This window comes from Cryptomeria japonica, chromosome 11, assembly GCF_030272615.1.
Source record: "Cryptomeria japonica chromosome 11, Sugi_1.0, whole genome shotgun sequence".
Taxonomy (NCBI): domain Eukaryota; kingdom Viridiplantae; phylum Streptophyta; class Pinopsida; order Cupressales; family Cupressaceae; genus Cryptomeria; species Cryptomeria japonica.
Genome location: NC_081415.1, coordinates 40,173,132 through 40,187,386, shown reverse-complemented (window position 1 = coordinate 40,187,386; position 14,255 = coordinate 40,173,132). Strand labels below are relative to the sequence as shown.

The following is a 14,255-nucleotide window of genomic DNA, read 5'->3' as shown; positions in this document are numbered from 1 at the left end:
ACTAAGAGGCCGAAATTTTATTTTAAGTTAAAAGCTCACAAATCGGCCTCCAAGGCCGAAATGGGAGACAAAGTTTAATATCTCCCAAGTCACGCGAAACATCTTTTGAGCCGAAAACATCTAAAATTTGCAAAGCGACTTATTACGCCGAAAAGGAGAGGAAAAGAGCGAGTTTGCCAAGATGGGTTAAATGCTGAAGATAGTCAACAGGTCGTGACCTCACAAAGTCTCCATTTTAGTCGAAATATGAAAGCACCAAAGCTCTTGAATTGGCTCAAGAGGCCGAAACAACTCCATGACTCGCCAAATTTCTATAAGGGCCGAAGTCATTCAATAGCTTCAAGTCGTGCTGTTAAGCCTCAAAATGGCCGAAAAAGAACAATGTTCGAAGACTCACAAAAATAAAAAAGCTTTAAAGGTGAATCGCGTAAAATCCCCATGTAAGCCGAAAATGAACTAAAGCCTCCCACATCATGCAAAACGGCTCTCTAGGCTGAAAATTGTAAAAGAGTTCTAAGTCGTGCATGTTCGCCTCATAGATTCAAAATGATAAAAAGATCAAGTTGCGCCAAGTCAAGCTCATACATATAAGAAACAAAGAGTCTAAAATGCGTGAGTAACCCAAAGAGCCCGAATTTCATCAAGGAGTTGGGGGGTTTTTTAAAATTCGGCGATTAACACATATTGCAAGACTCCAATCGCCCAAACAAGGAATCACTTATTTCCACTTGAAAGGCCGAACTTTATAAAACACTTGAAAGTGGCCGAATCTACGACTTAGGAGAAGGACACTTTAAAGTTTGGAAATTGCCAACCAAAAGGTCATACATTTCACCAAATTGGCCTAGTTTGCTAGCAAGAGAAGTTCGCTTAAAACCCTAAATTCACAAAGGAGGGAAATATATTGTTTTAAAAGCAAACATCTTTCATCTTCGTTCTTCGTTAGGACAAAGCCAGGTATCACGTAAAATTTGATATTTGTTAAATTAATTAATTTAATTTTTCAAACTAATTATTAAAAGTGGAATTAATTGTTTGCAGGACGACGTGGGGAAGAGCTAGAGCATCAACCTGAAGCGCAAAGTGAAGCATGATTGCGATTAAAGCCAGAAGCAAGAATGTTGCGTAGGATCAAAACAACAACCAAGCACGAGGAAGCTCGCCATCGTTAAACCGACAATACTGAAAATGAAAGAACACTTTGAATGCTACAAGTCAGTGCATTCTTAGAAATACACAGCTGGATTTAATTCCAGAAATTCAGTTTTGAAAATTGGAATTGTTTATTGTAAAAAGAGAACTGCCTGTGGGTCCCGCTCAAGATATTTTGAAACAAAGTGGTAAGCGGGTTAGTTGTGGACAGTTTATGTCTAGCTGCCAAATTGACCGAATTAAATCCAAATAGTGTGTGTTAGTGGATAGTTGGTGGGGTATATTTTGTTCCTCATTATTATGGGTATGGGCAGCCATATTTTGTGGGATGAATCAGGGCCCTTGGATGCAGTCAATCCTGGCCATCGGTTCAAATTGTAAAATCTATAAAAGGCAGAGGCCTTTCTTTTGTAAAGGGTTAGATTATTGTTAGATTTTTAGACAGTTAGAATAGGTTAAAGTTTTGTAGAAAGTTAGATTTTAGGAGTAGCATAGAGGTGCTGCAAAAAATTGTTGTAAGGGTAGTCAAAATCAATACATAAGCATTGAAGAATGGTGTTTGTTATCTTCGTTTTCTTCTGTTTGCATGGTTTTCTTCAGCAGTTTAGATAGATCTTTCTTTTTGGGTGTGTAGGTATTTGATGGATTCAGGGTCATACCATTGAGGATATGCTGATTTTGTATCCTTGTGTATGTTACTTTGGGCCTTTAAATTTGTGTTTAGTTCAATTGCAGGTGTCCGTTTGAGCTGTGCCAAAATTTGGTGCTTAGCCATGCATTTGTAGTCTGGAAACCTTCCAAGTCCCCTTGAAGATTGCACCGTTCCTGCGAGGTTGTGATTTATTCTGGCCAAGCAGGGATTGGTTATGTTGAATCTGTTTGCCTGCATATGAGTCTTGTTAATTTTAGGTTTTCTAAACCCTTCTCCTTTGCTTTTATTTTCCTGTTCGAGAGTCACATCATCGCTAGATGCATACCAGCTTGTTGTAAATGTAAGGCCCCTTGTGTTACCAACAAAACACATCGACCGTAGAGTTATCCCGCAGTCAAGAACTGACATTTGGAACCTTGAGGTTGTCCCCTTTGATCAACTAAAACAGCATGAGGGCTTCCTTATACAAGAGAGGATAGGATACTCATCAAGAATATTCTATTCTGCGTTGGCCGGATAGAGTCGTAGCAATGCGACTTTAGGCACGTCAACATAAGTGTGGAGTGTTTTAGTTAGTATCCATTTGTTAATTGATAATTAAGTATGATTGCCTATCGAGTGTTAATTTAAATGCACCCTCTGTTTGTTGTGTCACCCCGATTGGGGTCATGTCTGTTCACGTCCCTTGAAACGGGTATGTTATCCTTTCTATCGGGGCATTAGAAGTGATGACTTGAGAATTACATTCTGTTCTTATACATGCGGTAGTCAGTGAATGATCTGTGGTGATTATAGGTGAAGCCTGTGAGAGTTATATGCTGTATCATCCATAAATTATATGCTGTGCACATTCAGTCAAAACTTGTGAAAGATATATATTCTTATATGCCTGTAATTAACGATTAGCAAACTGAGAACAAACAAATTAAATACATTTGAGAAATATAGCACTTGAAGGAAAATCAACAGTTTGAATGTTTGTAACCTGCTACAACTGTAAGCAAAAGTAAAGTTGAGAGATAGATTGATTATAGCATGCCAATTTCCCTCCAGGATATCAAAGTTTCAGGCTTGAAATAACTACAAATATTTATTTGATGAGCTACTCTAGGCAGATTATAACTCTTGGAAGGCCACAAATCTTAATTTTGCCATTTCTTTGTAAACGGTGTTCTATTACACTTTTCACTGGCTATAACCTTATTCTCTTCATATTTTTCAACTCTTTATTGTTATTGATATAATATTATAATATTATAAACTTTAAATTCTTTTATTTTGGTGATATTTTAAAAACTCTTTATTTCATGTTTGAGCAGATATGCAGACCACTCAAACGCTTATTGGACAGGATATTTCACTAGTCGCCCTGCCTTAAAAGGTTATGTGAGAAAGCTCTCAGGGTTTCTTCAGGTGTGTTTTGGGGTTAATTAAGAAATTGCTTTCCATTGACCTTATTTATAAGATCACCTTTTTTGGAAAACCTTTCCTTCGAAACATTTTACCATCATTTCATGAATATATATGTAAAACAATCTCTGCAGGCAGCAAAGCAGTTAGAGTTTCTTGTGGGTAGAAATAAGAGAAAGCCTAACACCTATTCTTTGGAAGAAGCAATGGCAATTGTGCAGCACCATGATGCAGTAGTTGGTACTTCTAAACAACATGTGGCCAATGATTATGCTGCACGTCTTTCACATGGTTCCCTAGAGGTTTAAACTGAATGACACAGTCGCAAGTGCTTATCACTTCTTATCTAAGTTTATTAAAGTATTTTATTTTTTTGTGGTTACAGGAGTCATGTAGTCTGTTCAAGTGACATGTTGTCAATTAACTGATCCTTTTTTAACATGATTGTAAATTATATTTTTGGTTAATGTTTCTTTGCAGGCTGAGAATGTAATGAGCTCAGCATTAGTCTGCCTTATGAATGGCAAATCAAGTAACTTCTGTGGAGATAAGATTTCCAGTGAGCAAAGAGCTCAGACAGAACCAAAAAAGGAAAATTTGTTTGAGGAAATAGATTCAGAAAGTATTTCAAGGGATAAAATAGAACTTGAACAGGTACATTGTCCAAAATATGATGTCTGATATTGAACTAGATAGTTTAAGATCTGTTCACATGAAGCTGATTCTTATAAGAAATGAACATAGAACTTCATGCTTTCAGTTTGAATTCTCCTAGGCATACATGAGTAATATTCTTATTGAATAGTTTTTCTGCTTCTCTAATGGTGACATAATGCTTCTAGAAATAGTAATCTATAACTTTTATGTCTTGCTTTCACAGTGCCCTCTTATGAATATCAGCTACTGCCCCAAATCTGAAGCCAATTTGGATACTGGGAGGAGTCTGGTGTGCTTTTCATTTATATTTTGTTTTAACATAGTTTTGATTCATCTGCAGTGGCTTTTCATTCTAGTTAGATTGCAATGACTGACTGAATTGTACGTTTCTTCATTGTTCTGCTTTCAGGCAATTGTTTTGTATAATCCTTTGGGATGGAAGCGCAATGAAGTTATAAAAATACCGGTAATTTTTTATTTCTAAAGGGTTCTCTTCTTTAAATACTATATTCTAGATTTATGGCAGTTGAGATCATTACATTGACACATACCTCCTAAAAATGGCAACTGAAGGAAATGTGGAAGATTTAGAAGCTCTAATTGTTGGAAAATGAGCCACACCTGAACTATAGATGGACTGGTCACCAAGAGGGCTGTTAGCTCAGTGGTAAAGCACCCCGGCAGCAAACCTGGTGGTCCTAGGTTTGACTCCTGGCTGGTCTGTGGGAATTTTTATCATGGTATCAAAGCCTAGGTTAGTAGAAATGGGCCAGGCTAGGAGCCCCAAGCACTTGCAGTGTGGATCAAAGGGAATTTAGGAAAATGAGCCACAACTGAACCATAGATGAACTGGTAACCAAGAGAGCTGGTAGCACAGTGGTAGAGAAGCCCAACAACAAATAGATGGTCCTAGGTTTGACTCTAGCTAGTCAGTGAAAAAGTTTATCACTGATCCAGTTGAATTGTCTTTCTTAGCTCTTTAATTGGTCAAGTTTTATCCAAAACCTTATTTAGTGATATATGGACCATTTTTATCCATAAAACTTGAGTCAACAAAAGTATGAATTTTGATTTTACTTGGCCTGGGTCATTCTTTATTCTATGCCAATATTTTCCCTGATGCTAAAAGTCATATATCCACTCTTAGGATTGTTCTTGCTGTTCTAGACTTTCAATATATCCAAATAAACCTCAAGGCTGGACAATGTATAGTTCAAAATTGTACTTATGATAACAATCAGCACTTCAGAAAGCTAAAATGTCAGTTCTGCTGTCCCATAGGCTATCTTTGTACTTGTGGATATTGAAAATTTGATATTCAAGGGGTGCACTACAATAGGTGTCCAAGTTTCTAAAAGAGCCTTCAAATTGCTATAATGTTTTTAGGCCGTATATTTTTAATGCACTTAATAGGTTCTTATGCCTAACCATTATCTACCATTTATCTTTGTTGCCTATGATTATGAAGTTGCTCAACATTACTTATGTTATATCCTAGGTTGGCATGGCAATGTCTTTGAAGGAACTCCTTTGTCTAGGAATTGAAGAGAGAAAGATATTACAATAATTTTTGTGAATGACACCAACATAGATCAACGAAACTCAAAGCATGAAGTCATGTTATAGCAATAAAAGGGGTCTAAACTGTAAACAATCTTCTCCCTTATAAGTTGAATTAAACAAGAAGAATGTTTCCTCCCAAAACCTTGATAAGTAAAATGATGGAAAAGAATAAAGAATTAATCCTCTATACTTTCTTAACACCTAAAGTATCATCTACATTAATGTTCTTTATCTGACCCCTAAGGCTTTTGAGAAGATTTCAATGAAATGGCCTATGCTAATAATGTTTTCAGAGAAATCCTTGAAAGCAAGAGAATAAAATGTTCTCAAAGAAGGGATTTTTCCTAGCATTTGATGCAAAAGTACCCCCCTACGAGCACTGAAGTAGCTAGTATGCTATCAATAGTCTTGATTCTTGAGAGTAGTAGCGAAAAGAGTGACTCTTTTCTAAACACCTTTGGATGGTTGCCAAATCCAGTCTTTGTGTGGTTCGAGAAGTAGAAAATGTTTGATAGGTTTAATAGCATCTCAATAATTATGAGTGATGGTCATTGACCACTTCATTCTTCCAGTTAGTGAGATAGTGTGGAAAAAAAAATTACTCCAGTAGTCAGCTGGTTCCTTCAAATTGGATACTTTTTGCCCTTTGTTATCTATCTCTACCATGATCTAGTTATTATTGTTGATGTTGTAGCTAGGTCGGATCCCTTCTAGGGCCGACCTAGCATCTTTTGATGGCTAATTGGCCTGTCGGCCTTAGCCATATCTATTTGGCAAAATTCAAATGTGTAATCTTCTTTAGCACTGGCCTTAATTGAGCAATGTAACTTGTGGATAGGTCAAGTCCTATATTGAATGTAACTTGTATTGAAACGTGTTGGGGCTGACCTATATTGAGGTAACTTGTAGCGTGTAGGGCTGACCCTATATTGGGCGCCTAATCTAAAGCATTATATTGCTCCTTGTTGTTAGCCGACCTAGGATGAATTAAGAGGCTAAGTCTCATATATATACAAAGTGTGAATCATTGTATCGATGATATTTTCAGTGATCAATCATCTTCCTTCACTTAGCGAACTATCACTTGCAGTGATCAGCGAGTCATAACTCAAGAGCAGCGAACTTATTTCAGGATAGCGAATCACCCTTAAGGACAGCGAGGATACCTTTAAGGACAGCGAAGACACTCTCAAGGACAGCAAAGTCATCCCTGAAGCCTGAAACTTCATCTGCTAGGGCAGTGAATCATTCTGAAGCAGAAAATCTCCTTTCATGACAGCGAATTCAGTTCTTCATCTTCTGTGACAGTGCGCTTACCCATTGGTCTGCTCATTCATATCTTATCTAGCGGATTTCCTTATTTGCTCAGAGAAACAAGTATGTTGCAATGTGCCCTAGTTCAATGTGCATTCTGAGTGCTTCATGTGTGAAGCAGATTGTGTAATGTCCCCTACCAAATCTATTTCAATATATTAAAATTGATTGATATTCTTCAATTACTTACTAACAAGTGCTTATCTATTTTCCTCATTAGATGATTAATATCATTATTAATATAGATATCAAACCCTGCTACTACTTCAATTTTAAGGGAGAAAGGTTTTATGTATGTTACTGTTGACATGTCTAAAGTCACATTGCTGCAAACTCCATACGGCCAACGCAGAATAGAATAAACTTGCTGAGTATCCTATCCTTTCTTGAGATAAGAAAATCCCTAATGCTATTTCTCGCGCTTGATCAAAGGGGACAACCTCAAGGTTTCGTTTGTCAAGTCTTGACTGCGGGATTGCTCAATGGTTTGATGTGTTTTGCTGGAAACACAAGGGGGACTTATGGTGAAATAGGCAATTGCTAGATGAGTTCCCCAAAACTTTAATGGTCTTGCTTATCAAATGGTTTAAGTTGGGTTGATACTGTCTTCAATAGGACTGCGGATTCTCTTGATAAAAAAAAGGAAAAAGGGAAGGATAGGGGGGAGAGATACAGAAAATATAAATGTTGACTAAGATAGCAGATTCAATAAATAGACGGACACCTCCAAATAACTAAATGAAGCATTACCAGCCATTTAAGCACAATACTTGCATCAATCTAGTGCGATCTTCAAAGGAAAATTGGATTTTCATGTTATTAAATACAACATTAGAATTTTGACATTCATTCAGTGAGCATTAAACAACCGAACTAAGCATGTGAAAGGTTTAGATTAACCATGCAGAGGGAAAGACAATCAGCCATTCCCTAATGGTATGAACAACGAGGATTCTATCAGATGTTTACTTAGAAAATGCTATATAAAGGAAAGAAGCATAACTGAAAAATTCTAAATTAATGAAGGAGACCATGCACTCACAAGGAAACTTGAAACAATCTTAACTTTGCATTAAATCCTGTAAATTTTGGCAGAGCTTCAGCAACAATCCAAAAACTTCTTACAAAATAAGGGAAAACCAGTCCCTTAAATAGGCCTCAAAAATGGATGAATGGCCAAGATTTAATCTAAACAAGTGGCCTAGATTCATCCATAAAACATGGCTGCCCATACCCATAAATGGGAGGCAAATATAAACAACCACCCCAAAGGGAGTAATAACTACCCCAAAAGGTAATTTAAACTTATCTAAAATAATCCAAAAAGGTGCATACACAAAGTTTTACATTTAGTTGACTAGGAAGTCAAAAATGACCCTTTGGCCAAAAAGTGCACTTTTCAAGAATTAAAAGGAAAAAACACTTTCTAGGAAAGCACTTTCTCTTTTCCATTTGTAGATTCCTTTTCCAAGAACTCATCTTCACCATGCAAATATTCCTGCCAAAGATCACGACCCGCCGCACGTTCCTCACGAACACACTCCTGGAACCTGATGCATAATTGAAATAGCAGACTAAATGGAGGCATAGGAGGATGACGAATTTTATATTGCATGCCCTCGAGATATTGGTCCACGTGCTTCAAACCATCCTTCCAGCTGGAACGATTACGCTCGAAGCACCACATGTCTGACTAGAATTGACTAGCAAAACTTAGGTCCTTAACGGAATAGGTGATCCTATCTGTCCCTAGTCTTTCTTCCCAGTCTGGTCGTATCACTTTATCGAACAGGGCATTTTGCCATCCCGAGACCATTGATCGGAGGATCATTTTGCCGAGTTCTTGGATGGTGTTCAAAATTGTCTCACACGCATCATGTTCTTTATCAATGATTTCTCTTGTGTCATTCTTCATGGTGATAGTCCAGTACCATTCCTTAAGAGTGCTGATGTTATAAGGATCTAGGATGGTGGGTAATGTAGGAATCTGTGCATGGGTCTAGAAGAGAGCTCTCATGAGGGGAAGAGTAGCGGCAGCCACTTCATGCATTCTAAGTGAATCCCTCTTTACCTCTAATAGTCGGACCAGGGTGGTCTCTCGATGGTGAGCCATCTCTTTTACTTCTTCGAGGATTCGTTCTCCCCTCCCTTTGATGCCTTGTATCCATTCCTTGACGGCCGTTGCGGTGTCCCGTACTCCTTCAAATTCTGTTGTGGTCCTCTGTGCCAATGCTATCGGGGGAATGTGGGATTCAGAAGCATTGTGTAATGGTCTCAGGAGTTGATCAATGTATCCCTCAGACTGCTCAGCACGAGCTCGATACTTGTCCTTTTACGCTGTTATCTCTTCAAGTTGCCTGAGCATGTTCTGTATTGAATCCTTGAATTCCTCCTTTTCCTGTTCCTTAGTGGCTCGTTCGATGGGGACGGTCGTGATGCTATAATCTGCCAGTGTAATCTGATCTGCTGGCTTGTCTATTGGCGGGGTGGCGATGTGAAGAGTGCAGTTCCTTTGCTCATCTTTGGTCATCCTAGAATATGCCTTGGGCCTTTTCTTCCCCTTGGCTTTAGCTTGATCTATACGTGAGAAGATGTCTTCCAAGTCAATGGGTGGCTTTGTGGCGGCCTTGCGCTGAGCTCGGGCAATCAACCATTCTTGAGGTACAGTCTGGGTTGATGCTATGGTTAAATTTTCACTCTGTTCTTTGATATGTTCAGCCGTCTCACCACAAATTTGCAGCTGTTCCGCTACTAGAGGAGTGGAGGAGGTGCCAAGCTCTTTGCTTGCAGCAGAGTTCTCTTCTACTTCACTGAACAATTGTCTAATGCCTTCGTGTGATGGTAGCCCTTCAGTCTTTTCGAGCTCGCGGGTTTCCTCTGTCTTTTGCTCTCCTTCAACGATAGAGTCATCTTTGGCAGTGTTATGGAGCAGCAGTTCATGGCGACTCTGTTGGGTGGGTTCATGCACTTCGATCCTCTGAATGGATGGAATCTCTCCTTCCTCAATTTGGTTACCCGGCTCGGCTGATTCAATAGCTCTTAAGTCGGCTTCTAGCATGTCAGGTGCGGGAGGATCATCAACTCCAAATGCATCAATGTCACTCTGGGAAGGCGGAGTGGGTATATAGTCTAGTTCCACTACATCGTCGGATGAACTAGGGTCCTTTGACGATGAAGTGACCTCTGGCCTCCTAATGGGAATTTTTTCTCTTCTCGTTCTCTTGGACGTCCGAGTTCCTTTGCAAGCCTTAGCTTTCTTTCTCTTCTCAGGTTTCTCAATTTCTTCTCTGGGTGCACTGGAAGTTCCCTCATCTTCAGAAGACTGAGAATCGAGGCTACCAATTAGGTGGTAGGTGAACTGGACTCCTTCACGAATTAGTCTCTAAATTTGCTGATGCAACCATTGGTCTTTATATCTTGCTGGGGCTGCCATGACTGCCTCAAATTCAGTGATAGGGTCTTGTGACAAATCAACGCTTGGCAAAAGATGCCTTATCGCCTCAAATTCCCGGACTTGTAGACAATTCCCTGAATCTGCGAGTTGATCTGGGACCTGACGGTATTCAAAGAGTCGCATTTGCTGCATACTCAGCCTAGAACATTCACGCCTCCAGACCTCATAGTCATCAGAGTAGTTCTTCCAATAATCCTCAACTGACTCCTTTGCTCTATATCGCCTGCCATAGGCCCTCTTTGCCAGATTGTCATGATCGAAGCATTTCCTTGGAAAATGCTCCTGTATGCCATAGGAGGCCAGCTCTGCTAAGGATTCTTTTGCTTGGGTGGGGGTCTTTAGATGGTCATTTTGGTTGCCTATAATCATGGGGAACGCGAATCCAGCCTGCTTGCTGTCTCTAAGTAAGATGCCGGCCGGACGTGACTGCCTTGCGACCTCCATAAGAACTATCTTGTTGGTTGGATACCGTGGAAGTCGGAGAGGGGCACCATCAAAGCCAGCTATCCGGATATAGGAGAACCTTGGGAACTGGATGAACCAGACCCCGTATCTCTGTACTAGAATAGTAGCTTGCTCTGAAAGCCTTATGTGTAATCCCCCCTGCATTAGCCTGACCAGGCGCATTGTGAAGGCGTCATTGACGTGCTCATACTGGCCAACTACATAAGTCGGGCTGTTCTTCTCCCTTTGAGCTATATCTTGATAGTGAAGCTGTGGGTAACAATCGTATACGTTTACTTGATCGAGCCCATTCCCAATTTCACCTTTCATTATCAAACTTGGTAGTGGCTGGTTCTTGGCGAACATGTAGACCAAATAGGAGGTCATCGTGAAGTACTTCTTTGTCTCGAGTTCAATTAGCTGAGTGTGGATGTTGTCGCTTATAATTTGGGCCCAGTCAAACTTAGACTTCCCAGCGAAGACTTGTTTTGTGAAATAAAACATCCACTCTTCAAACTAGTTGGATTTAGGAAGTCCCATAACCCTGCTGAGCAATGTGACCATATCCCCATGCTCATTGTGAAAGTCACTTCTTGGGGTCTTTTTCCCAATTCTGACGCTTGGAGGTCTTCTCTCCTTGTACCACTCTTTGTTGATCAAGGTTCTGCATCTGGCAGGATTCATATCATACGCCCCTTGTGCTTCGTCGTGGCCGTGGGGTTGTTTGGGAAGGGAATGTCGAATGCATCGCCAATGGCCGCAGGAGTGAAGTTAGCGAGGGTCATGTTTTCGAGGAGCACCAGCCTGGAACCTGGCTGATAATGTCGGGCAACCTCTAGCACCAAGTCATATTTTTGTACTGCTGGAGGAAATCCCGCAGCTTGGGCGATGCCACTTTCCATCATCTGCCTAGGCCTGTCGTAGGCATTAGGGGAGAAGACTCGGCTCCTGAAATCTTGGATATCGATATGGCCTAGGTCAGTATCACCAATATTGTCCCAGACACTCTGAATTTTTGACTCCCTCAATCCCCCTCTTTGATACTAGTATTTCATCCTTTCAACTTTGCGTGGGATATTTGATTGGGATGCTCGCGATGTCTCGGCTATAGCGGGCGTCTTTAATGATTCTATCGTTGATTTAGGCATTTATCCTGCACAGTTGGACACGGATTACGAGGCAATATAAAAGAAGTAAGGCGGGTTAGATAGAGAATATGCCAGCATTCAAGGATTAATTCAAAATTTGGATTGGAAACAGCGTGATATTGCTAGCTGAGAGCTTGATTGATTTAAAGCAAAATATTTATGAATCTTTTGATTGCGAATTTGTATTTAAGCATTTTCGGGATTAGTTTTCAAAATGGACAGAGCTGGAGAAACTTCCCTAAGTTTGGAAATGCATTTTCTAGCTGATCCTTAGGAGTAAGTTCTGATTTCAACTGCTTTGCATGATGCTTTACAATCGGAAAAAAGATGCAAATTTTTTAAGATTTAAGCATTTTAATCAATTTTCGCACAGACATCCATGCAATTTGTAAATGTTTCAGATGATCGAGAGAGAGACGAAGCGCATTTAGCTGGTGAAAATGGACGGTGAGAAACTGCCCGATTTGCTGTGCAAGAACGGATGGATAGTTCTGCAAATTTTGAATGGGAGGGTCTGCAATTTTGAATTCCAACGGTTAACTTCTAATTCAAATTTTTGCGGCTGTTGTTTGAAAAGAATTTGCAATTTTAAGTTTTAGACTAAGTGATTTTCACCTTGGACGAAATGGCAATTTAAACCTGAATATCTGGAAGGGTTTGTGTCAGCGTTTTTCTTTTTACTTTGGATGCAAATCGTGCAAAATTGGCTCCACCTTTTAAACCCTACGCGATCCTCTCTCATGCGAACTTCGGTGGTATGGGGGGTTTTTGTAGACTTTTAAACGTCACATCTCCATCTCCTAAATCGCGAACTTCGCGTGCTTTCGCGTTTTATCACCTATTACACTTTCTGCGCTGTGATCTTCAGAGAAATGGGGGATTTTACCAATTTCGAATTCCTTATATTTGCCCTACGCGTTGCGACTTTGGGCTCTATGGCGAATTTCAGACCTTGGAGAGGTTTTGAAAACTAATGAACTTTTCGCACCTTTTGGCTTGTCGCCTAAGTTCGGCGTTTTTGACGATTTTGCAAACTTTAAAACTTCCTAACTTTACTCTCCGACAATACTCCCTTCTTTCGCGATTTTCGGCACTCACGAGGCTTTTGCAAACTTTGGACCCTTTGCTGTTTTTGCCAACCTTCTTTTCCTTGCATTTCGGCCTTAAGGTTCGAATTTCAGCGTTTTTAGGAGTTTTGTTCACTTTTTACTTTTCGGACCTTAAGGCACTTTTGTGAATTTTTCGAACTTTTCGGACCTTAAGGCACTTTTGTCAACTTTTTTGAACTTTTTGACATTTCTCTTAAGGGGTCCGAAATTCGGCCCTTAATGCGATTTTGTCAACTTTTTGCAATTTCGGACCTTAAGCCAGTTTTGTCAACTTTTAGCAAATTTCGGACCTTAAGGCGATTTTGTCAACTTTTTGCAATTTACTCATTTTGGCCCGAAAGTCCGAAATTCGCCCTTCCTGGGCATTTTGGCGATTTTTAACTTTTTCCTCTAGAAGTGCGAGCTTGGGCACTTGGGTGAGTTTGTCAACCTTGGCATTTTGCAAAGAAATTCGCTCCTTTTTCTCCAGCTGGCGAAAATCGTCATTCATTCAAATCTTGTAAACTCCGTAAAAACAAAACCTCATGTAATCTATCTGATCGCTCTCACGCGAAAAACGGGAACTTTGGGTCCTCATGCAACCTTTAGATGCGCTGTCCTTCACTCGGCGGACCTCGGATGCTTCACCATCACACGCCTATTAAAGGCAACTTCACAAGTTTGAACAATCTCTTGGAATTCATGCCGGAGGGCTAGACTAGCCTAATGGAATCACTGGCCTCTTTTGCTAACAACGCTGTCTCATGGATTGAACGCGGGCTTGCTCGAAAGGACGCGAGAGGCTTTGTGCGAAACTAAACAGGGCGAAGACGGAAAGGCCCAAAAAAGGAAGGGAGGGGGACCCTGTCGGCGACAGGGAGTGTGTGCAACGCACAACAGTTACCAAAGCATTTAGAGACCAACTACAATAGCTTCCCTCAAAGTTTACAGATCCAAGCCCTTACCTATCTTGGGTCTATACCCTCAAGGCTTATGGGTCGCTGATCCCCACCCTATCTTGGGACTTAACCTATTGCTTGGATTTAGACTGCCCCTCTTTGGAACATCTCATCCTCATCTTCTTAAATGCTGACAATAATAACATGAATTAGACTATAAGTACAATAACTTCTAATGTATTATGAATATATATGATATTAAGTATGATTGTCATACATATTGCAGTTTATAACAATATTATTACTAGATTCTGCATAACAGCTTTATCAAGCTTCATATAGTAAGCATACATATTAAGCACATCCCCATGCATACCACCAAGAACAAGGATGTTACTGCCTGTAACTTGATAACAATTCTGATCTGATCTGATCAATGGTGATGTCACTAGATGCTTTTGATTCCTTACCTTT

At 40.0% G+C, this 14,255-nt stretch overlaps 1 protein-coding gene across 3 annotated transcripts in view; it reads left to right on the top strand.

The window, feature by feature from the left end:
* The window catches only part of LOC131076800 (alpha-mannosidase), a 213,039-nt gene that overhangs the window by 108,710 nt on the left and 90,074 nt on the right, over nucleotides 1-14,255 (top strand). For all 3 annotated transcript variants that reach the window (XM_058014134.2, XM_058014133.2, XM_058014132.2), the window contains exons 10-14: nucleotides 3,124-3,217; nucleotides 3,349-3,516; nucleotides 3,695-3,868; nucleotides 4,095-4,160; nucleotides 4,281-4,337. In XM_058014134.2, coding sequence (XP_057870117.2) covers nucleotides 3,124-3,217; nucleotides 3,349-3,516; nucleotides 3,695-3,868; nucleotides 4,095-4,160; nucleotides 4,281-4,337 — 559 coding nt within the window. The remainder of the gene's footprint in view (nucleotides 1-3,123; nucleotides 3,218-3,348; nucleotides 3,517-3,694; nucleotides 3,869-4,094; nucleotides 4,161-4,280; nucleotides 4,338-14,255) is intronic.